Source organism: Capricornis sumatraensis, chromosome 8, assembly GCF_032405125.1.
Source record: "Capricornis sumatraensis isolate serow.1 chromosome 8, serow.2, whole genome shotgun sequence".
Classification (NCBI taxonomy): Eukaryota; Metazoa; Chordata; class Mammalia; order Artiodactyla; family Bovidae; genus Capricornis; species Capricornis sumatraensis.
Genome location: NC_091076.1, coordinates 111,756,814 through 111,782,494, shown reverse-complemented (window position 1 = coordinate 111,782,494; position 25,681 = coordinate 111,756,814). Strand labels below are relative to the sequence as shown.

At 45.9% G+C, this 25,681-nt stretch overlaps 1 protein-coding gene across 1 annotated transcript in view; it reads left to right on the top strand.

Moving 5' to 3' along the window:
• CEP112 (centrosomal protein 112) overlaps positions 1-25,681 on the top strand; it is a 312,648-nt gene that overhangs the window by 201,580 nt on the left and 85,387 nt on the right. Inside the window, exon 21 of the mRNA XM_068977099.1 lies at positions 3,260-3,490. Within this exon, the coding sequence (XP_068833200.1) occupies positions 3,260-3,490 (231 nt within the window). The remainder of the gene's footprint in view (positions 1-3,259; positions 3,491-25,681) is intronic.

The window sequence follows — 25,681 nt, the reverse complement described above, 5'->3', positions numbered from 1 at the left end:
TGAGGGACGCCTTTGGCATTGAGTTCTTTCACTTAATGTTTATTTCTTCCATAATTAGTTGTTACACTTCTCAGCATAGTTTTTCTATTTGAAAAATCCCCATTGGATTGAAGCCAGTGCATTATCAGTGTGGTCAGCAATTTAAAACACCTTCCTCTAAGTCACCATTATGTACCTACAGAATGATGACGCCCAGCCCTGGAAGGTGTGTCCCAGTCAGGGAATAGCGGGGTTAAATGGTGCCTGTTGAAGTATGCACTGCCTTAAACAGTTACCACTGTGTTTCAGAAAATGCTGCATTCTCAGCTAATGCACAGACAATAACAGCGGCACCAAGTCCTCTCAGCCTGAACCAGCTGATCATCTGGTAGCTGGGCAAACCAGGGTCCTTGCTCTGCTTTCCCTATGAAAACAACTCGAAACGCCGGATACAGTTTTTTAAAGAACATTTTTGTGTGTGTGTATTCACAAGCGGTTGGGTTAGTTAGGATGCACAGACGTCAACATTTAAATGAAAACAGAAACCCAGAAGTGTGAGCAGAGTGCTGGAGGCAACTCTCGCCTTGAGGACCTTTTCTAAAATTGAGTGAAGTTGAACTTCAATTTAGGGGCTTTTATTGGGCACAGGAATATAGGAAAGTCCAGGGTTTGCTTAAGGTGATGAGCTAGGCTGCCAGTGGGCCTCGAGCTGGGACACTGAAGGGCCACCAGGCACAGACGAGTTAGAAACCAGAGAACTGTCACCAAGCAGGGAGGAGGCAGGGAGGGGTGAGCCGGGAGACGGGCCTTGACACATGCACACCGCTGTGTGTTACACAGGTGGCTGATGAGAAACTCCTGTGCAGCACTGGGGACCCTACTCGGTGCTCGTGGGGCCCTAACTGGGAAAGAAATCTGAAGAAGAGGGGCTGTATATATAGGGCCAAGAATCCACCTGCTAATGCAGGAGATGCAGGTGCGACCCCTGGGTCGGGAAGATCCCCTGGAGGAGGAAATGGCAGCCCACTCCAGCATTCTTGCCTGGGAAACCCATGGACAAAGGAGCCTTACAGGCTATAGTCCATGGAGTTGCAAAGAGCTGGACACGACTTAGCAACTAAACAACAACTGTGTGTGTGTGTGTGTGTGTGTGTGTGTGTGTGTGTACATATTCACTTTGCTGCACAGCAGAAACTGATACAACATTATAAAGCAACTTTGTGGCCCTTTGGACTGTAGCCCACTGGGCTCCTCTGTCCATGGGATTCTCCAGGCAAGAATACTGGAGCGAGTTGCCATCTCCTTCTCCAGGGGATCTTCCCGACCCAGGGATCGAACTCAGGTCTCCTGTGTGTCCTGTGTTCTTTACCCACTGAGTCATCGGCGAAGCCCTCAAAGCAACTGTGAAAGTGAAAGTGAAGTCGCTCAGTCGTGTCCGACTCTTTGCGACCCTGTGAACTGTAGCCCACCAGGCTCCTCCATTCTTGGGATTCTCCAGGCAAGAATACTAGAGTGGGTTGCCATTTCCTTCTCCAGGGGAACTTCCCGACCCAGGGATCGAACCCAGGTCTCCCACATTGCGGGCAGACGCTTTAACCTCTGAGCCACCAGGGAAGCCCAACTTCAATTAAATAAAAAAAGAAAGAAAGAAAGAAACCAGTAAACTAGAAACCACCTTAGTGCTGAGTGAGGTGCCCCTGAAAATCCTCGCCTATAAGCTGACGCCCGAACTCTCAGGTCAGTGTGCCCTGGGATACAAGGCTGAAAACTTGCTCTAAAGTCATCCAGACACGCTGACATCTCCAGGGTCTGTCAGGGTCAGATGGGGGCTGGAGGACCACTTCCAATCCCATCAAATACGAGCCTGCATTTGGAAAGAGTAGCAACATAGGGTGACAAAAAAACAAAGTACAATGAACCCAGGGTCTTAAAAATTCTGAACAACAGGATGAGAGCTGCAAACAGTTGAGATGCTGGAATTACCAGCCACAGATAGAAGCATCATGGTTAGTGTGTGCTGTAAAGGGGAAGACTTTAAAGGACTTGAAAATATTTTCTAAAGCGGTTAAAGGCATTTAAAAATCACCAGACATATTTGTATAAGAATAAACTCCCGAAGAAGGCAGTGGCACCCCACTCCAGTACTCCTGCCTGGAAAATCCCGTGGACGGAGGAGCCTGGTGGGCTGCAGTCCATGGGGTCACTGAGGGTCGGACACGACTGAGCGACTTCCCTTTCACTTTTCACTTCCATGCATTGGAGAGGGAAATGGCCACCCACTCTAGTGTTTTTGCCTGGAGAATCCCAGGGATGGGAGAGCCTGGTGGGCTGCTGTCTGTGGGGTCGCACAGAGTTGGACACGACTGAAGTGACTTAGCAAACTCCCCAAAATAAAAACAAAACAACTGAAAATTCAGAATCTGTATGGATTTGAGATCTAATTACATGCAGAAAATGCCTAGAATGTAGGTGAGAGGAAAAGAAATGGAAAATACGAGAAATTCATGAAATGAAAGAATAGGAGGACCTAATTTACATCGGTGTGAGCGCATAATGAGTGGAGAGAGGATGGAACACAGGTGTTAAATCAATAAGTCCAGCCTGATAATTCTGTAGCCTCTAGAACTTTGAGAGCGTAAACACGTCTAAAGCCACCCAGTTTTTCGTACTTTGTTGTGACATCCCTGGGAAGTTAGTATGCCCACGTGTTTGGGAATTAAGAGACATACTTCTAAACAGGTCATAAGTCAAAGAAAAAATAAAAATGAAAGTTAAAAATGCTTTGAATTAAATGATAATGAAAATACCACGTATCTGAGAGATTAGATCCATGCAGCAGCAGAGTGGTATCCATAGTCTTAAGTTTACAAATCAAGAAAGAAGGAAGGGTAAAAACAAATGAGTGAAATATCCAAGATGAGAAGTTAGAAGAATAAAAAAGACTCCGAGAATGGAGAATGCAGGACATAACAAAAATAAGAGCAGAAATCAATGAAATAAAAACAAAAACTGAGTAGCAAGTGCTGAGGAATCTCAAACATAACGCCAAATACTTGAAGAAGCGAGGTGCAGAAGAACCAAGTAATATTCCATTTGCAAAGGTATTTGAGACAAAACTAAACGCGTTGTCCGGGGTAAAACATTTGCAGTGGCATCTGTGTCTGAGCCAGAGGGGCGGGCAGGGCCGGAGGAGGGGGGCGGCGGGCGCGTCTGTCTTGGCCTCGCAGCTCGTGTCCTTCCCCGCGCTCCCGTCACGCCCTCTGCCCGTTTCCCTAACAAGGTGATTGCGGACATGGAGGCGCAGGTGCACAGGCTGAGAGAGGAGCTGGTCAGCGTGAACTCGCAGCGGAAGCAGCAGCTGGTGGAGCTGGGGCTCCTCCGGGAGGAGGAGAAGCAGAGGGCCGCGCGGGACCACGAGGCCGCGGTGAGCAAGCTGAAGGCCGAGTCGGAGAAGATGCGGCTCGAGCTGAAGAAGACCCACGCCGCCGAGACGGAGCTGACGCTGGAGAAGGTAGGCGGCCGGGCGGTGGGAGGCGGGCCGGCGCGCACAAGGCCCAGGCCGCCGCCTGGCCTTCCCGGCTCACCCCTCGGGGCGGTGGCCTGGAGCCGGCCCCCAGTTTATAACCCTTTCAGGTGCGCCGTCTGCACGTCTCAGGCTTCCCTAACTCACCCGTGTCTCCCGGAGGCGGACAGATGGAACACCCCCTGCCAAGTGACTAAAGACGCGCCGAGCGTCACACGGGGCAGCAGTATGTGGGCTCTGGCGTCGAGTGGAGGCCCTTGAAAGGGCTGGGCTTTGTCCCCTATGAGCAGCGGAAGCCGGGGGTCCACGCCCGCGGAAGGCAGAGCTGGCCGCAGGGAGACTAGTTCAACCACTGTGGGCACTCGGGCGGGGGGTGACCGTGCTGGGGCGGCCAGGGGCAAGGAGGGCGGTGACCGGCCCCGTCCCCTTGAGGCCCAGGTGTCTGCAGCGGGGCTCAGGGTTTGCTTCCGGCTCAGATGTGTGGGGGCGGCGGGGGGCAGAGGGGGCGGCTGCAGGGCACACGGCCTCAGTCCCCTCTGCTGAGAGGCAGGGGACCGTCCGAGCCTCGGGGACACAGCTGGCTGCGGGGCCTTCGTGCACCCAGTGGGGTCGCGGGTGGCCATCCCGTCGGAGCAGCACAGTCAGAGCTTTGAGGCAGAGTGCGCAGTGTCCGCGCCGGGGCGGCTGCTGCGGGGCCGCCTCAGCCTCTGGCCACAGCGAGGGCCGATGCGGACAGAGCCGCCATCCCCGCCCCCGGACAGCTCCCACCCCCGCCGCTCATCGCCGCCCACCCGGCAGTGTCTCCAAGGACACAGGCTTCCAGATAGTGAAGCCAGACTTAAAACAGGCAGCCGAGGCCTGGGTTCTCTTGAATCAGGTGTCCACGTTTTAAAGGGTTCTTTTCAGTAAGAGCGGAAAGTTCTCAAGTATAGGTTTATATGTGTTGCTAACTAATTTACAGGTTATAGATAATAATATAGATGATAAGTACCGCCAGTAACTTATCCGGCCAGTATTTCTGGAGTATCTTCTGTGTCTGAGGCATTATCCCAGCACTTGGGAGCCATGCAGAAAGGGGAGATCGAGAGACCCTTGTCCCTGAGAAGCCCGTGGGCAAGGACGGCTGCGGGACACGCAGGGGCTGTGAGCAGGGCGTGGTGAGCGGGGGAGGCGCGCTCGAGTAAGGGCATCCAGGGCACACCTGGGACAGGTGAGATTCACCTGGACGTCCAGGGTACACCTGGGATGGGTGAGCTTCACTTGGACGCGGGGCTGGGGCGAGCAGGCGCTGAGCCACACCGTGAGGGCCGTGTATGTGGCTGGGCGGCCAACGGGGCGGCGCGTCGCGGTTCAGGCAGGGCCTGACCAGCAGGCCCACCGAGCCCACACGGCACTGGTCTTAGCTCCGAGCTTAAACCCCGGGGTCGCTCAGGGCTCCTTCGCCGTGAAGTGTCAGGACCCAGGGGGCTGTTAGGAGGCTCTTCCGTCAGCGTTGGCAGGACCAGCGCAGCGGGGGGGTCAGTCCAGGAGGGGCCCCCAGGGCGCCTCGAGGTGCCTGAAGGTGGCGACCCAACCGGAGGAGGCGCGACTCAGAGTCGGCCAAGTGGGCAGCCGTTCGGTGCGCGTCCTGCCCTCGGCATTCAGGAGCGGCCCTGTCGGGGCCTCTGGGCTGGGAGAGAGAGGATGAGCTCCGTTCGGGCCCAGTAGCGATGTGGGTTGGAGGAGCGTTTGTAGACCACCCTCAGAGCGGAGGCTGCAGCGCCAGGGCTGAGGAGCGGACCCCCAAACCACCAGCCGTGCAGGAGAGAGAGAAGGGTTGTGCAGAGGAAGCGGAGAAAAGTGTACTTTCCTGAAAATAGCGGCAGAGGCGGTTTGGAAAGGACGCTTGTCAAGGATGGGACAGAAAATCCGGAAGGCCTAGCGGGGAGGGAGGTCCAGGATTTGGAACTGAGAATGGCTGTGACCGTGGGCAGAGACTGCAGGCGGCGCTGTGGTCGGAGGGCGGCCGCAGGGGACCGTGGGCAAGGCGGGGGCGCGCGGGGACGGGGCGCCGCAGGAAGGAGCGGTCCACAGAGCGCAGGAGCTGGGGTTTAGGCTGAAAACGTCTGGAGAGGCACGAGCGGAGGAGGAGCCGCCTGGCGGGACTGTGGACCCCGATGCTTGCGGCTGGGATGCAGCTATGAGCCGACCTCCGTCCAGCCGCGCGGACAGCTGCCGGTCCTGGAGGCCGCCTCCCTCGCTCCTGCCCACAGGTCTCTGCCCCAGGAAGGCTCCCCGGCCTCTCACCCCGCTGCCCTCTCCCCTCGGTAGAGCATCAGGGCAGGCGGGCTGCTCAGTGCGACACCCAGGCCGAAATTCTTTCGTTTTTTTAAACATTTTGCTTTAAAAGTTATCTAAATTGATGCAAAAATTAACATCTTCATACTAAAAATTTTGTCACCATTTCCATTTTCCTCCTTAGTTTAAGATCCCAGTTGAATTACAGGGTCGAATTGCTTTTCGACAACGTTGTACTAATTTGTATTTTTCCCCACAGAATATCTGTTTCGTATAGCCAGTCCTTGGTATTAACACTCTAATTTGGGGGCCAGGGTGTTGGTGAGAAACATTTATTGTTTCTAATTTCGTATTTAAGAGTGAGACTGGATATTTACAGCAGATCTGCTAGCCATGCTTCTTTCGCTGAGAATTGTGTCCATGTCCTTTGTGTCTCGTCTGTTGATGTCCTGGCATCGTTCTCATCACCTTATATAAACTTCGTATTTAGGATGATAAAATTCTTTGTGGCAAGCATTTTTGGTATTTGCTGTTTAATTGTGTCCTTTTACACAAAACTTTTGTTCGTATTTAGTGTATTCTGTCAGTTCCTTCGTGAAATCTCCAGTATAAGTAGTGGCTTTAAGCTTCACAATCAGATGTCTTAAAATATATGAACGCATCACACATTTTTCACACTGTACTGAATTTAAAAAGCTCTTGTGAAATTGACATGGTACTTACAGGCTTGGGCTCCTGATCTATAATTTTAATGGCATCTGAAGGACTATAATGGAATTCTGCCAGGCGGAAATCACCAAAAGGCCTGGAGCAACAACTCAGCATCTTTTTCAAATTTAAGAAAAGCTCCATATGGTGTAATTATCCAAAGCTAAGGTCACAGAAACTACTTACACCTTTGAGATTTATAATTAAAAGATTAATATTAACTTATGAAGACATTGTCATTTTGGCTTAAAATGGATTTTTGATCTCAATTCTCTTCTTTTTACTTTGATCTTTTCCCCACGGTTTTCCTTTGCAAGGAAAGTGAAGTTTGTGTCCTTAAAATTTTAAATTAAATATTACTCACAAACAGTTCAAATTTACAAACACTGATCGACACACATGTCCGGCTTGGCCCTCGCAGAGCTCAAGAGTTGGGGAGCTTCCGGTGGGCGTTTTCTGGGCGTGTGCACCGGAGCTCGGGCGCTGGGCTCTAGCAATACCTCGGAACGTAACAATCAGTTAATCTAATACAAAAGAAAAAACCTGCGCAGACGGAAACTTGGAAAACTTTCAGTTCAGTCAGTCAGTTGTGTCCCACTCTGCGACCCCATGAACCACAGCACGCCAGGCCTCCCTGTCCATCACCAAGTCCTAGAGCATACTCAAACCCATGTCCACTGAGTCGGTGATTCCATCCAACCATCTCAATTTTGTTGTCCCCATCTCCTCCGGCCCTCAATCTTTTCCAGCATCAGGGTCTTTTCCAATGAGTCAGTTCTTCACAACAGGTGACCAAAGTATCAGAGTTTCAGCATCAGTCCCTCTAATGAATATTCAGGACTGATTTCCTTTAGGATGGACTGGTTGGATCTCCTTGCAGTCCAAGGGACTCTCAAGAGTCTTCTCCAACACCACAGTTCAAAGGCATCAATTCTTAGGCGTTCAGCTTTCTTTATAGTCCAACTCTCACATCCATACATGATGACTACTGGAGAAAACATAGCTTTGACTAGATGGATCTTTGCTGGCAAAGTAATATCTCTGCTTTTTAATATGCTGTCTAGGTAGGTCATAACTTTTCTTCTAAGGAGCAAGTGTCTTTTAATTTCATGGCTGCAGTCACCATCTGCAGTGATTTTGGAGCCCCCCAAAATAAAGTCTGACACTGTTTCCACTGTTTCCACATCTATTTGCTCTGAAGTGATGGGACCAGATGCCATGATCTTTGTTTTCTCAATGTTGAGCTTTAAGCCAACTTTTTCAGCCTCCTCTTTCACGTTCATAAAGAGGCTCTTTAGTTCCTCTTCACTTTCTGCCATAAGGGTGGTGTCCTCTGCATATCTGAGGTTATTGATATTACAGCCAGCAATCTTAATTCCAGCTTGTGCTTCATGCAGCCTGGCATTTCACATGATGTACTCTACGTATAAGTTAAATAAGCAGGGTGACAATATACAGCCTTGATGTACTCCTTTCCCTATTTGGAACCAGTCTGTTGTTCCATGTCCAGTTCTAACTATTGCTTCTTGACCTGCATACAGATTTCTCAAGAGGCAGGCCAGCTGGTCTGGTATTCCCATCTCTTTAAGAATGCTCCACAGTTTGTTGTTATACACACAGTGAAAAACTTTGGGCCTGTTCATAATCTGAGTGTGATGATCTGGTGTTCACTTATATTTATTGTTCAATCACTCAGACATGTCCAACTCTTTGTGACCCCGTGGACTGCAGCACGCCAGGCTTCCCTGTCCTTCACCATCTCCCAGAGTTTGCTCAAACTCATGTCCATTGACTTGGTGATGGCATCGAACCATCTCATCCTCTGTCGTCCCCTTCTTCTCCTACCTTCAGTCTTTCCCAGCATCAGGGTCTTTTCCAATGAGTCGGCTCTTCACATCAGGTGGCCAAAGTATCAGAGCTTCAGCATCAGTCCTGCCGATGAGTATTCAGATGTGATTTCATTTAGGATTGAGTGGTTTGACCTCCTTGCAGTCCAGAGTACTCTCAAGAGTCTTCTCAAACAGTACAGATCAAAACATCAATTCTTCAGCGCTCAGCCGTCTTTATGGTCCAGCTCTCACATCCGTACTTGGCTACTGGAAAAAGCATAGCTTTGATTATATGTTGGCGAAGTAATGTTCCTGCTTTTTAATATGCTGTCTAGGTTTTCATAGATTTTCTTCCAAAGAGCAAGCATCTTTTAATTTCATGGCTGCAGTCACCATCTGCAGTGATTTTGGAGACCAAGAAAATAGTGTCTGTCACTGTTTCCATTTTTTCCCCATCTATTTGCCATTAAGTGATGGGACCAGATGCCATGATCTTCGTTTTTGAATGTTTAGTTTTAAGTTAGCTTTTTCACTTTCCTCTTTCACCATCTTCAAGAGGCTCTTTAGTTCCTCTTCGATTTCTGCCATAAGGGTGGTGTCATTTGCATATCTGAGGTTATTGATATTTCTCCTGGTAATCTTGATTCTAGTTTGTGCTTCATCCAGTCCGGCATTTTGCATGATGTACTCTGCTTATTCACATTTAAAATTTTACAGTTTCTTCAATTGCCTCAATTGTAAGCCCCCTTTGGGTGGTAATAGGGGCTATGTCTCATACACATGTAATGAGAGGAGCTGTATATCCTTTCAAGGCTCAGTTTTACACCAGTTTGCAGCTCTCTGCTGCTTCTGATTCTCATGTGATGCACCTGTTTCACAGTGATTCCATGAAGTAAACACTGGAATCGTTTCTGGGGTGTTTGCTTATGAAGCAGAAATAGCAGCATGTCTGTCATCATTTGAGCTTGAATACTTACATGGTCAAGGTCTCACCACCGCCATGTGAGTGGCACTGCAGAGTCTGGCATGTGGACGGAGGAGGGCAGCGTGCCCAGTCTCCCGAGGACCTTCTGCACCTCCTCCCTCCGCCCTGCTGCCCCAGGCAGAACACTCCTGCTTTCTAGCAAGTCTGGAGAGCAGATCCCAGTCTGGTGCCTAAGCTAGACAGCTGTCTTACCAGGAGAAAATTAAAAGACAGTGTATTTTATGTTAGGGGTTATTTGAAAATAACATCTAGAATTATAAATAAATCAGTTTGTTTTAAAAGTAAACGTTTAAAATTTCCAAGTCCCCCCTTTCACTCTGTGGCCTGGCTTCCCAATGTGCTGACTCTGCCAGTAGCGATGGGAGCGCTGCCGTTCACAGGACCTTGCTGGCTTTATCCTTTGGGATGTTCTTGAGGGAAATTTTTTTACCTAGAATGAAGGAAAAATCTGTTAGGTCAATGCAGCAAAAGGTAGCTATTGACTTGAGAAGTTGCTGAAAGGAGAGCAGTGTACTTGCCATCTTCAGGGAGCAACATTCAGACTGAGGAGCGGGCGCCAGGATCCGTGCGCAAAGGCTTCTGGGTGTGTGTTCGCCTCCTGTGAGAGGGCGCACAGCGAGCAGACGGGCGTCAGGTGTCGGGTATGTGTTCGCCTCCTGTGAGAGGACGGCGCGTGGCGGGCAGACGCGCATCAGGTGTCGGGTGTCCGGTCTGAGGTTGCGGAGGAGTCGGCACAGGACAGCGGACGGCCCTGGCCCGAGCGCCAAGTCTCGTTCTGACCATCGTTCATCACGAAAGGAAAGCAGTTATTCTGGGGGAAGCAGGGCTTCCTGATTCAGTATCATGAGGATTAAATATGATTTTAAGTGATCAATTAACTGAGTACTTTACGAGATACAGTAAAAAATAATAGTAACTGTACATGACCAGGAAAAGTGTAATTGGCTTAAATAAACCTCTTCGTCTTCACAAGTAATCAAGGAAATACTGAGACAAGCTACTTTTCATATATCAATTAAGCATGTTACTATTACTATAAATAGTACCAAGTATTGTTTTAGAGTAGGGTGCACAATATCCAGGGTGCAGTGAATAAATGTTCTAAAGTGCTGTGACTGAGTGTGAATTGCTACAACCTTCCTGAAAGCCTTCAGTAGCCTATGTTAGTAAGTTTGTGTTTTTTTTTTTTTACTTTATTTTGCTTTACAATGCTGTATTGGTTTTGCCATACATTGACATGAATCAGCCACAGGTGTACACGAGTTCCCAATCATGTACCCCTCTCCCACCTCCCACCCCATATCATCTCTCCCGATCATCCCCGTGCACCAGCCCCAAGCATCCTGTATCCTGTATTGAACATAGACTGGCAATTCATTTCTTACATGATAGTATACATGTTTCAATGCCATTCTCCCAAATCATCCCACCCTCTCCCTCTCCCACAGAGTCCAAAAGTCCATTCTAAACATCTGTGTCTGTTTTGCTGTCTCGCATACAGGGTTATCATTACCATCTTTCTAAATTCCATATATATGTGTTAGTATACTGTATTGGTGTTTTTCTTTCTGGCTTACTTCACTCTGTATAACAGGCTCCAGTTTCATCCACCTCATTAGAACTGGTTCAAATGTATTCTTTTCAATGGCTGAGTAATACTCCGCTGTGTACATGTACCACAGCTTTCTTATCCACTCATCTGCTGATGGACATCTAGGTTGCTTCCATGTCCTGGCTATTATAAACAGTGCTGTGATGAACATTGGGGTACACATGTCTCTTTCAATTCTGGTTTCCTCGGTGTGTATGCCCAGCAGTGGGATTGCTGGGTCATAAGGCAGTTCTATTTGCCATTTTTTAAGGAATCTCCACACTGTTCTCCATAGTGGCTGTACTAGTTTGCATTCCCACCAACAGTGTAAGAGGGTTCCCTTTTCTCCACACCCTCTCCAGCATTTATTGCTTGTAGACTTTTGGATCACTGACATTCTGACTGGTGTGAAATGGTACCTCATTGTGGTTTTGATTTGCATTTCTCTGGTAATGAGTGATGTTGAGCATCTTTTCATGTGTTTGTTAGCCATCCGTATGTCTTCTTTGGAGAAATGTCTATTTAGTCCTTTGGCCCATTTTTTGATTGGGTCGTTTATTTTTCTGGAATTGAGCTGCATAAGTTGCTTGTATATTTTTGAGATTACTTGTTTGTCAGTTGCTTCATTTACTATTATTTTCTCCCATTCCGAAGGCTGTCTTTTCACCTTGCTTATAGTTTCCTTTGTTGTGCAGAAGCTTTTAATTTTAATTAGATCCCATTTGTTTATTTTTGCTTTTATTTCCAGTATTCTGGGAGGTGGATCATAGAGGATCCTGCTGTGATTTATGTCAGAGAGTGTTTTGCCTATGTTCTCCTCTAGGAGTTTTATAGTTTCTGGTTCAACTTTCCAAAACTGAACCAGGAAGAAATAGAAAATCTTAACAGACCCATCACAAGCACAGAAATTGAAACTATAATCAGAAATCTTCCAGCAAACAAAAGCCCAGGTCCAGACGGCTTCACAGCTGAATTCTACCAAAAATTTAGAGAAGAGCTAACACCTATCCTACTCAAACTCTTCCAGAAAATTGCAGAAGGTAAACTTCCAAACTCATTCTATGAGGCCACCATCACCCTAATACCAAAACCTGAGAAAGATGCCACAAAAAAAGAAAACTACAGGCCAATATCACTGATGAACATAGATGCAAAAATCCTTAACAAAATCCTAGCAATCAGAATCCAACAACACATTAAAAAGATCATACACCATGACCAAGTGGGCTTTATCCCAGGGATGCAAGGATTCTTCAATATCCGCAAATCAATCAGTGTAATTCACCACATTAACAAATTGAAAAATAAAAGCCATATGATTATCTCAGTAGATGCAGAGAAGGCCTTTGACAAAATTCAACATCCATTTATGATTAAAACTCTCCAGAAAGCAGGAATAGAAGGAACATACCTCAACGTAATAAAAGCTATATATGACAAACCCACAGCAAACATTATCCTCAATGGTGAAAAACTGAAAGCATTTCCCCTAAAGTCAGCAACAAGACAAGGGTTACCCACTTTCACTGCTACTATTGAACATAGTTCTGGAAGTTTTGCCCACAGCAATCAGAGCAGAAAAAGAAATAAAAGGAATCCAAATTGGAAAAGAAGAAGTAAAACACTCACTGTTTGCAGATGACATGATCCTCTACATAGAAAACCCTAAAGACTCCACCAGAAAATTACTAGAGCTAATCAATGAATATAGTAAAGTTGCAGGATATAAAATCAACACACAGAAATCCCTTGCACTCCTATACACTAATAATGAGAAAGTAGAAAAAGAAATTAAAGAAACAATTCCATTCACCATTGCAACAAAAAGAATAAAATACTTAGGAATATATCTATCTAAAGAAACTAAAGACCTATATATAGAAAACTATAAAACACTGATGAAAGAAATCAAAGAGGACACTAATAGATGGAGAAATATACCATGCTCATGGATCGGAAGAATCAATATACTGAAAATGAGTATACTACCCAAAGCAATCTACAGATTCAATGCAATCCCTATCAAGCTACCAGTGGTATTTTTCACAGAGCTAGAACAAATAATTTCACAATTTGTATGGAAATACAAAAAACCTCAAATAGCCAAAGCAATCTTGAGAAAGAAGAATGGAATTGGAGGAATCAACCTGCCTGACTTCAGGCTCTACTACAAAGCCACAGTCATCAAGACAGTATGGTACTGGCACAAAGACAGAAATATAGATCAGTGGAACAAAATAGAAAGCCCAGAGATAAATCCACACACGTATGGACACCTTATCTGTTAGTAAGTTTAAAAATATCTATGCCTTTTGATCTAGTAATCTTTTCTGGCTACCATAATATCAATATTAATACCTGAAAATGATATCCCTCTAAACACAAATTAATCTCATGAATATTGTAAAAAGATCCAATGAAATAACTAGGCAGTAGAGGTTAGTATTGCATTTAAAACATCATGTAATAGAGTGTTAAAAAGCAAAGACATTACTTTTCCAGCAAAAGTCCATATAGTTAGTCAGAGTGATGGTTTTTTCAGTAGTCATGTACAGATGTGAGAGTTGGACCATAAAGAAGGCTGAGTGCCAGAGAGTTGACACTTTTGCATTGTGATGCTAGAGAAAACTTTTGAGAGTCCTTTGGACAGCAAGGAGATCCAACCAGTCCATCCTAAAGGAAATAAACCCTACATGTTCATTGGAAGGACTGATGCTGAAGGTAAAGCCCCAGTACTTTGGCTACCTGATGTGAAGAGCCAACTCTTTGGAAAAGACCCTGATGTTGGGAAAGATTGAAGGCAGGAGGAGAAGGGGATGACAGAGGATGAGATGGTTGGATGGCATCACCAACTCAATGGACATGAGTTTGAGCAGACTCCAGGAGATAGTGAAGGATGCCTTGCTTGCTGCAAGTCATAGGGTCGCATAGAGTTGGACATGACTTAGCTATTGAACAACAACAGCTTATCATGGCCACATGAGATTATTCCAAGAATGCAAAAATGGCTTGATATTAGGAATGCTATTAGTATAATTCACTATATTGATAAATCAAAAGTGAAAAATTATATGAAGTCTTCTCCATATTCTTTACAGTGAACCCAGGCTTCTGTAAAAAAGAGTCCCAAAACCGTGGACAAGTGAGGTCGGGAGTTTATTTTGCTCTCTCATCACAGTCTGGTTCAGGGTGGGAGCCAATGGTTCCATCCCAAGAGGTCATGGAGGGCCAGGCTGGCTGGTGGCCTGGCTCCGTCATCTCCAATGTGGAGCCTCCTTCTGCCTTGAGTGGTTCCTGCGTCACCAGGGCTTAGGCAGCAGGAAGGGGCAAGGAGGACGAGGACCACCGATGTGCTTCTCAGGAAGTGCGACGGCAGCTGCCTCTCACTCCCACCAAACCGCACTGGAGAAATCCTAGTCCTGGGCTGCCACAGGGGAGCAGGCACTTGTGAGCACGTGCACAGAGGGTTACTGTTTCAGAAGAGAAGCATGGATGCTGCGGGCGATTAGCATGGCACGTTTGTACTGCTTTAGTGTTCGATACCTGCTCTGTGTGTAGTGATCCTGGGGGCTTGCTATAGCTGTGAACGAACAGCCAGAGATTTCTGCCTTCTCAGAGCTCACACTCCAGCAGGAGAGACAGACCCTAAGCCGCAGAATTTTATAAAGGCCTGAGTGGACTTCCCCGGTGGTTCAGTGGTAGAGAATCCGCCTGCTAATTCAGGAGACATGGGCTTGATTCCTGGGTCAGGAAGATCCTCAGGTCAGGAAGATCTCCTAGAGGAAGAAATGGTAACCCACTCTAGTATTCTTGCCTGGAGAATCCTATGGACAGAGGAGCCTGGCAGGCTACAGTCCGTGGGGTTGCACGGAGTCGGACACGACTGAAGCGACTTAGCACACGTGCTCCTGAGATGGAGAAGTAAGCCATAGATAAGCTTACATTTAGGGGAAAGGGAATGTGCTCACTCATTTCTTTGCCAGATGGTTTATATGTAATTTTTAAGTTACATTCTTCAGTTCTTCCAGAATGCTCTTCATTATCACCACTCTAGGCTGAGCGGAAGTCCCCAGCAGGTTGTTGTTGTCCTGCCCCTAAGCCTGGGGGCGTCTTCAGCCTCCTGACTGTTCTGCCCCTGGGAGACAGACTCACAGGACAGAGCGCATGGTCCTCAGCCCTGCATGACGCTAGTAACAGCCGGATTGTGACCTCGGCTGCCACCTGTCCACCAGGGCGGGAGGCTGTGCGGAGCATCAGAGCAGAGCTGGAGCTGTGCCTCTCCTGAGCCTGCTCCCCGCTCTCGGCCACTCCTGGGTCTTCATGAGGCGAAGGATGTGTGGGCTGCTGTGACTTTAGACTCCTCGGGTCTCAGGGAAAGTCAGGCCCTTCATCTGATAGGCCTGAGGGGAGAGTGTGGCGGCTCCCCTGAGACAGAGCAGGCTGGGAGTCTGCGGCCCCCGAAGGACCCTGGACCATCTGGCCTCAAAGAGAAGAAGGTAAGATGGAGACCCAGGGCGGGAGTCATCCTGGGAGACGTATCTCAGCACCGGGTGTGTCGGGCACTGGCTGCCTCAGGCCCTCTCACCTCAGCATTTTAAGGTGGAGCTTCCCTGGTGGCTCAGATGGTAAAGCATCTTGCTTACAACGTGGGAGACGTGGGTTCGATCCCTGGGAAGATCCTCTGGAGGAGGAAATGGCACCCCACTCCAGTACTCTTGCCTGGAAAATCCCATGGACAGAGGAGCACGGTAGGCTACAGTCCATGGGGTCACAAAGAGTCAGACACGACTGAGCAACTTCACTTCACTTCACTTCAGTCGCTCAGCCAGGTCCCACTCTTTGGGACCCCATGGACTATAGCACGCCAGGCTCCTCTGTCCTTGGTATAGTGTTTATTTAAATGTCTTTCTAATTTCATATTCAGTCATTTATTGTCTTACTGTTGAATTTTGAGTGTTCTTGATGTATTTTAGACACAAATTCTTCATAAGGTATATGATTTGGAAACGTCTTCACAGTCAGTGGCTTCTTTTCATTCTTTTAGCGGCATTTTTCAAAGAGGAGGAGTCCCTGATACCTATGTGATCCGGTTTATCAATCTGTTCTTTCAAGGTCAGGCGTTTGGTGTCATTTCTAAGGACTTTCTGCCGTTCATGATGTCACAGGGATTTCCTCCTGTTTCCTTTTACCAGTTTTCTATTTGTTTCCGTGGCCCACGGGACTGGTGCTAGATGTAGACTGATTCCATTATATCAGCGCTGCTCGTTGGAAAGATGATTTTTCTCTGTTGACTCATCTCTGCAGCTGTGTTGAAAATCAGTAGGCCATATCATGTGGCCATAATACTAGACTCTCAAATTCTGTTCTGTTGACATGTGCATTTTTCCTTCCCCGATGCCACACTGTCTTAATTATTGTAGCTTTTATAGTCAGTCTTGGAGACAAGTAGTATGGGTTGTCCAACTTTGTTCTTTTCCAGAATAGTTTTGCTCACAGTAGTTCTCTTGCTGTTAGAGTCAGTGAAACGAACTCTGCACAGAATCCTACTGGCACCTTTCAATTGTATTAAATCTATTTCTCAGTTTTGAAAAAAGTGAAATCTTAATGATTTGAGTATCTCAGTCCATGAACTTAGACTGTACTGTCATTTATTTAGTTTTCTTTATTGTCAAGGAAAAGAAATGCAAAAAAGCAAAATGGCTCTCTGGGGAGGCCTTACAAATAGCTGTGAAAAGAAGAGAAGTGAAAAGCAAAGGAGAAAAGGAAAGATATAAGCATCTGAATGCAAAGTTCCAAAGAATAGCAAGGAGAGATAAGAAAGCCTTCTTCAGCGATCAGTGCAAAGAAATAGAGGAAAACAACAGAATGGGAAAGACTAGAGATCTCTTCAAGAAAATTAGAGATACCAAGGGAACATTTCATGCAAAGGTGGGCTCGATAAAGGATAGAAATGGTATGGACCTAACAGAAGCAGAAGATATTAAGAAGAGGTGACAAGAATACACAGAAGAACTATACAAAAAAGATCTTCATGACCCAGATAATCACGATGGTGTGATCACTCACCTAGAGCCAGACATCCTGGAATGTGAAGTCAAGTGGGCCTTAGAAAGCATCACTACGAACAAAGCTAGTGGAGGTGATGGAATCGAGCTGAGCTATTTCAAATCCTAAAAGATGATGCTGTGAAAGTGCTGCACTCAATATGCCAGCAAATTTGGAATACTCAGCAGTGGCCACAGGACTGGAAAAGGTCAGTTTTCATTCTAATCCCAAAAAAGGGCAATGCCAAAGAAGGCTCAAACTACCGCACAATTGCACTCATCTCACATGCTAGTAAAGTAATGGTCAAAATTCTCCAAGCCAGGCTTCAGCAATATGTGAACCATGAACTTCCAGATGTTCAAGCTGATTTTAGAAAAAGCAGCGGAACCAGAGATCAAATTGCCAACATCCACTGGATCATGAAAAAGCAAGAGAGTTCCAGAAAAACATCTATTTCTATTTTATTGACTATGCCAAAGCCTTTGACTGTATGGATCACAATAAACTGTGGAACATTCTGAGAGAGATGGGAATACCAGACCACCTGACCTGCCTCTTGAGAAACCTATATGCAGGTCAGGAAGCAACAGTTAGAACTGGACATGGAACACCAGCCTGGTTCCAAATCGGTAAAGGAGTACGTCAAGGCTGTATATTATCACCCTGCTTGTTTAACTTCTATGCAAAGTACATCATGAGAAATGCTGGGCTGGAGGAAGCATAAGATGGAATCAATATTGCCGGGAGAAATATCAATAATCTCAGATATGCAGATGACACCACTCTTATGGCAGAAAGTGAAGAGGAACTAAAAAGCCTCTTGAGGAAAGTGAAAGAGGAGAGTGAAAAAGTTGGCTTAAAGCTCAACATTCAGAAAACGAAGATCATGGCATCTGGTCCCACCAGTTCATGGGAAATAGATGGGGAAATAGTGGAAACAGTGTCAGACTTTATTTTGGGGGCTCCAAAATCACTGCAGATGGTGATTGCAGCCATGAAATTAAAAGACGCTTACTCCTTGGAAGGAAGGTTATGACCCACCTAGACAGCATATTCAAAAGCATCCGTATAGTCAAGGCTATGGTTTTTCCATTGGTCATGTATGGATGTGAGAGTTGGACTGTGAAGAAGGCTGAGCGCCGAAGAATTGATGCTTTTAAACTGTGGTGTTGGAGAAGACTCTTGAGGGTCCCTTGGACTGCAAGGAGATCCAACCAGTCCATTCTAAAGGAGATCAGTCCTGGGTGTTCGTTGGAAGGACTGATACTGAAGCTGAAACTCCAGTACTTTGGCCACCTCACGCGAAGAGTTGACTCATTGGAAAAGACTCTGATGCTGGGAGGGATTGGAGGCAGGAGGAGAAGGGGACGACAGAGGATTAGATGGCTGGATGGCATCAGCGACTCGATAGACATGAGTTTGGGTGAACTCTGGGAGTTGGTGATGGACAGAGAGGCCTGGCGTGCTGCGATTCATGGGGTCGCAAAGAGTCGGACACGACTGAGCGACTGAACTGACTGACTGTCTTTCATCAGCATTTGCAATTCTCAACATATAGACGTTGCTTTAATTTTATTAGATTCATACCTAATCACTTCATGTTTTCCGCGTTCTCATTTTTTCATTACTACTATCGAGGAGCACAGTAGAGGTTTCAATAATGCTTGTGCACCCTGTGACCTTTTTAAACTCCGTTATCTGCTCTAGTTACTTTTTTGGTAGCTTCTTTGGAATTTATATATATATTTATATACAATCAGATAAGTATTGTTTTAACAGTTTTCTTTATGGAGGATTAATTTTAATTCAGTGAAGCAACCTATGTTAACATTCTTTATTTCTCACAGAAGCATATTTTAGACTAGACTGATGAATTTTTAAAAACGACTTCTCAAAACAAACCTAACATATTTAGAGTCAGATGATGTCACATCAATCATGAAAAAGGCATCCAGAGGCCAGAGCGTTTTTAATTTCCCAGTTTACTTTATTGTGTCCTCACACCTGTATGTGATTTTTAAATAACAGTGATATCCATAAATTATAGGCATGTAATAGATATATTGAATTGCTTCTTTTTAAGATACAAATTATTCTTGATCTTATTAATATTTTTAAACATTACAGTGATCTAAAATTAGTAGTTTATGTACATATTCTAAATATTGCATTAGATTGAAAGCCTCTACTACTTAAATATTACATAATTTTTGCAAAAACAACTATATTGAAATCAGACACAAAATATATTTCTCCTACACTTGAAAATTTGGTGGAAAAATATCAGTGTTTGTAATGTCATTTTCAGTGAATTGATGTCCTTTTTAAAAAACAATATCAGTTTGGTAGTTGAGAAGTTTTTTTTAAGTATTGGTATCCCCATAATTGTGTAGAAAATTCTAACTGTTGTGTCTTAAATTATGTGCATGTGTGCTCTGCATGCTAAGTCATTTCAGTTGTGTTTGACTCTTCGTGCCCATCAGGCTCCTGTTTCCATGGAGATTCTCCAGGCAAGAATACTGGAGTGGGTTGCCATCCTCTCCTCCAGGGGATCTTCCAGAACCATGGATCAAACCCTATATTGGCAGGCAGGTTCTTTACCACTAGCGCCACCTGGGAAGCCCGTCTTAAATTACAATACCCTTAAAAATATTTTCTTTTTTAATTGATTGATTACATTAGGGTATGTTTTGAATTTTATTTTCTGAATATATATATGGAGACAGAGCAAGCACTGAGCTATATGTCCAAAAACGTTCCTAGTAGATACACACATATACGTGCATATGTCCACAGGCACGCTAACCCATATGCAGGCTTTATCAGTGCGTTTATGGCTGAAACGCTAGTTAACTGGCCAGGTGGAGAGTACTGTATGCCATTTTTAAAGTTTTTCACAATGCATTACAAATTATTATTGGAAGAAAGAAAAGCTGCACTTCTAAGTGCATGCAGATGTGAATTTTGGCTAACAGGGCTGTTTTTAATATTCATCTATGGTATTTTCTTGGCAAAGAGAACAGACATTTGTTCCCGCTGCACGAATTTAGCAGCTCAGTAGACATCCTTGGACGGTCTAAGGAAGCAGCCCTGGGTCATGGAAAATACCTCATAAAGCCTCGGTGGCTTTGAGTCTTATTTGTGACGTTGCTTTTATTATTATACATTTCCTGTTATTATTGGACGAGGAATTTTAACAGATTTTAAAATAAGATTTTAAAGATTTATAATTTAGGCCTCTAGTTCTGTTAATTGTTAAAATTCCAATATAGATTATGGTGTTTATTAGACCCAGATCACCTTATTAAATTGAAGGAAGTCTCATACATTTTAGAGAGTTCCTGTGAACAAGAAAGTATTAGAACTGTCATCCTTGGCCATAACTCATGGCCCGCCTAGTCCTCTACTTGGTGTCTGACAGCTCAAAGAGGGAATGAACAGGTGGTGTGAACCCCCAAAGCTTCAGCTTCCTTAGTTTGCGGGTGAATGAGTCAGTGTGTATCTATCAGGCATTTACCTTATACTTAGCTCCGGGCTGATCAGGGGGAGGAACGTAAACCTCCCCTGCTTCCTGGGAGCTTTTGTTATAGTGGAAAGTGAAAGTGAAGTCATTTCCAATTCTTTGTGACCCCTTGGTATAGCCTACCACGCTCCTCCATCCATGGGATTCTGCAGGCAAGAATACTGGAGTGGGTTGCCGTTCCCTTTTCCAGGGGATCTTCCTGACCCAGGGATCAAACCCTGGTCTCCCGCACTGTAGGCAGATGCTTTCCCGTCTGAGCCACCAGGGAAGCTTTTTATAGTGGTGATAGTGAGAAATAACAAGCATAAACGAACCTGACTATATGGTGCTGGTGATGGTTTAGTCACTAAGTCCTGTCCAACTGTCCAGCTAAAACTGTATCTCTGCATGATAAAATTCTAGCTTAGGTACTATGCTGGAAATCTGAGGTCTGTGATAATCAGGGACTGTTTTATGGAGAAGATGGTCTTTGAATTGACACTAGATACAAATTTCTGAGGCAGTCCAGTGGGAGAGAAAATGGCAAGCAAAGAGCTCAGAACATATTGGGGGGATGTCAGGCAGTAATTATGAAAACTCTACTTATTAAAAAGTTAGAAGATGACTTTGTAAAGCTTTTAAAACTTTCTATTTACAGTTACTAAGAAGTTGCTAAAAAGTGCAGAGAATTTCCATCCGTCCATCACTCGGCTTCTCCCCAGGTCAGCATCTTTCTTACTGTCAGCATGACCGTGGAAACCTGGGAATTAACGCTGGCAAGATAGCTTGTATTTATGCTGGTCCACTGACTGGCTGCAGTGGAGAAGGTGATGGCAGCGCACTCCAGTGCTCTTGCCTGGAGAATCCCAGGGACGGGGGAGCCTGGTGGGCTGCTGTCTGTGGGGTCGTGCAGAGTCGGACACAACGGAAGCGCCTCAGCAGCAGTGGCTGCGGCCCCTCTGCATCTCTGCAGCTTTCCCACCGCCGTTCCTCCTCTGCTGTCCCAGGGTTCAATCCAGGGCCTCCCGCTGCACTGAGTTGTCAGCTCTGCTCCGTCTCCTCCAATTCGTGACGCATTCTCAGTCTATCCTTATTTTTCAGGACCTTGTCACTTCTGAGTAGTGCCAGTTATTTTGTGTAATGTTTTGCGCTTTGGATTTATCTTATGTTGTTTCATGATCAGACTGAGGGCCTGTGTTTTGGGCGGGAATCCTGTGGAGGTGGTGTCGTGCCGTCTCAAGCGCGTGGTATCAGTGGTGTCGAGACACTATCACTGGTGACGTTAACATCGGTCACTCGGTCAGGGGCCATCTGCCAGGTTCTCGGTTGTAAAGTTATTTCTCCCTCTGTGATAGGTAAGCTGTCTCGAGGAGATGCTCTGAGTCTCTGTGCATACCCTGTGTCTCCCCAGACTTTCTTCTACTTCTTCATCCACTGGTGAACCTTGCCTGCGTTTTTTTCACTCAGAGTTCCTTTGAAGTTCTGGCTTTTTCTGGCTTTAACTTCACTGAAGGTGGTGGGTTTTTTTTCCATTTTTACTTTTTCACATCTTTAGGGAGAAAATATTAGAACTCAAAGATGGCTTTTTAAATGCCAGGTTTTTTTTAAAGTTTAAGGAATAAAATCTAGAGGGAAATACAAGGAAACAACATGAAGCTGGAGGTCAGGTTTGTGAGGAAACAATGAATGCTGGGTTTTTCTGCCTCTTTGAGGGGAAACTGAATTTGACTGTGCATTTTTTAGGAGCAAATGGCAAGAGAGCATCACAATTAGAACAAGATTCAGTGCAGTAAAAAAGATTCAGTGCAATACAGTTTTAAAAGTCACTTGTTCAAATTCCTGGAATTGAAATCTTTAGAGAAAAATTTACTAGGGGTTCTTCGTGTAAAGGAAATCAACCCTGAATACTCATTGGAAGGACTGATGCTAAAGCTGAAGCTCCAATACTTTGGCCACCTGCTGGGGAGAGCCGACTCATTGGAAAAGACCCTGATGTTTAGAAAGATTGAGGGCAGGAGGAGAAGGGAGCAACGGGTAACAGAGGATGAGATGCTTGGATGGCATCATCGACTCAATGGGCATGAGTTTGAGCAAACTCCCGGAGATGGTGAAGGACAGGGAAGCCTGGCGTGCTGCAGTCCATGGGGTTGCAAAGAGTTGGACACGACTGAGCGACTAACACTTTCACTAGTTTTTTCCTCAGTGAAGAAGACAGTTTGTAATGTGGTTAATATCCTCAAAACATTCTCATGTGACGTAACATTCTTACAGGATATTTTCTAAACATGGTGGTGTACTGGGTATTCTTTCGGCATTGTTGTTACTTGCTCAGCCATGTCTGACTCTTTGTGACCCCATGGACTGCAGCACGCCAGGCCTCCCTGTCCTTCACCATCACCAGAGTTTGCTCAAACGCATGTCCATTGAGTTGGTGATACCATCCAACCATCTTATCCTCTGTCGTCTGCTTCTCCTGCCTTCTATCTTTCCCAGCATCAGGGTCTTTTCCAATGAGTCGGCTCTTCCCAGCAGGTGGCCAAAGTATTGGAGCTTCAGCTTCAGCATCAGTCCTTCCAGTGAATATTCAGGGTTGATCTCCTTTAGGATGGACTGGTTGGATCTCCTTGCTGTCCAAGGGACTCTCAGGAGTCTTCTCCAGCACCGCAGTTTGAAAGCATCAGTCTCCAAAGGTTACACATAGAATTACCATGCTGCTGCCACTGCTTGGTCGCTTCAGCCATCTCTGACTCTGTGCGACCCCATGGACTGCAGCCTGCCATGCTCCTCTGTCCATGGGAGTCTCTAGGGAAGAGTACTAGAGTGGGTTGCCAGGCCCTCCTCCAGAGGCTCTTCCCAACCCAGGGATCGAACTCAGGTCTCCTGCATTGCAAGCAGTCTTTACTGATGAGCAACCAGGGAAGCCCATAGCATTACCATAGGACCCCTCAGTTCCACGCCTAAGTGTATCCCAAGAGAACTGAAAACACATGTTCATGTAAAACCCTATACACAGGTGTTCATAGCAACATTTATGTGCAGTAGGCACAAAGTAGAAACAACTCAGTTCCCATCTAATGGTGATAAATGGACAAATGTGGTATATCCATACAATTGGATGGTATTTAGTCATAAAAGGAATGAATTACTGATGCCTGCTACAAGGTGCATAAGCCTTGAAAATATTGTGCACATGAGAAGAGGCAGACACTAAAAAACACAAATCGTATTATTCCATTTGTAAGAAGTATTCAGAATAGACACATTCACGGAGACAGAGGGTAGACTTGGGGTCTCCGGGGCCTGAGAGGGGATGGAGAATGGCAGCTGATGGTGCAGGGCCTCCTTTGGGGCAGGAAACACTCTGTAGTTAGACACACAGTTGTACAGCTGTGTGAACACAGTAAAAGTTATTGCACTGTACCCCTGAAAAGGGTGAACAGGATGGTGAATAAATTATATCTGTTTAAAAACGACAGTGGGTCATGGAAGCAAAGGCGACCGAAAACACTGAGCAGGGAGCATGGCAAGGGGTGGGAGCAGCTGTGAGAGAGGCCATCCCCTCCGCACGGGGGCCTCCGACCCTCAGTCCCCAGGGTCGTTTGCGGTTCACCGGTAGTCACATCTCTCAATGCATCTTTCATTTGTCCCCGCTGCACTCTGAAAGATACATGAAGCTTAGACATCTTTAAATGAAGAGTTTCTATAGGAGAATCCATTTGGAAGGGTGTCAGCAGTTGGGTGCCCGCATGTTTGTGAAATACGTGGTAGAAAGGTAGATAAACATGTGAAGAGTTCAAAGGCCATCATGTCCTTTGGTTTAACGTTCTGGGTTTCCCCAGTGCAACTGTCTTCTTCAGAAAGAGGCCCGAGGCTGGGATAACCCCCCACTTCCTCTGTGTCCTCGTCACTCGGGGCTACATCAGGACTGGAAACAAAAGTCCTGACTGACGCTCAGCTTCCTGCTTGCTCTTCTGGTTCCTTCCAGTGGTCCTGGGGGCTCACCTCCCCCGTGACAGCTGTTCATCTCACTGCCTGTTCCTGAGCCTCTTAGGGATCCCACCGCACCCAGAATAAAATCCACATTCCTTGACTGGAGACACGTTTGGGTCTGACGTCAGAGTTGAGTGGACGACAAGCAGGACAGCGGATGCAGCCAGGGGCAGTGTCTGCCTGGGAGAAGAGGAGAGGTGAATTGCGGGAAGGCTAGGAGCTTTGGTCCAAGCCATAAAGGATGTGGTGCTTCTTGGTGGACATTCCTGAAGGTCTCCTGTTGGCAGCTGCAGATTCCATGTCAAATGCAGAAAAAAAGAGAAAACACATTTTTTAGAAGGTTGTGCAAAGAAAACTTTTTTTTTTACTCTTTCACTTCAAAATAAAAGGGAAGCAACACTGCAGAGTTAAATACCAAATTTATTTTCGTATATATTTAAATACCAAATATATTTAAACTTTGTAAATCAAGTGGAGGGGAATAGCTTTTGAGTATATTTTGGGTTAAAACATTTGTATTATACCTTTGACCAGTTGGGAAAATTTTTTAAATTTAGTTTCTGCCTGTTTTGGCTAGTAAATTATTTAGTTCACATCTTTTGATTTTTTTGTATTTAAATATTCAGAAGGTTCATGGCCATTTTAAAAGATCGAGAGTCCACTGACACTCCAGAACAAAGCCTGCCTCATGCCACATTTGCATATAAGGTTTTATTTGTTCTTTATTTGGGGTAAATTGAAAGCCAATCATACAGTTCATCAGAAAAGCACTTAAAGGATTTTCGTAGCTTTAGACTCTGAAGCGATTAACTATAATCTTTTCAAACAAGAGACACTAGGAATTCTTGGAGTTTTTCCAAGTTCTGTTGTGAGATTACAGAACTAGAGATGAGTGTGCGTGACACATGACAGGTGCTGAGCACGCCAAGGTGCTGGTTTAGAATGTGAGCAAGGTGGTGTGCGGACCTGAAGGAGGTGTAAGAGAGGACACAACACAGGGTAACGGAAGACAGGCTCTAGAACCGGATTCTGCTGCGGTTCTGTCTGCACATCAGAGAGCCCCGCCCGCCGGGGTGGGGGGCTCCAGCGACACGCTTCCTCACTTGCAGAGCGGGAGCTCAGACTGCGACCCACGGTGGGTCCAGCAAGTCAGCAGCAGCACGTGGGTGGTGTCCGGGGCGTCCCAGCGGTGACTCGCCCCGATAAGAGTCTTCCGTTCAAATGCCTGCAAGAAGACCCTGCGTGTCAAAGG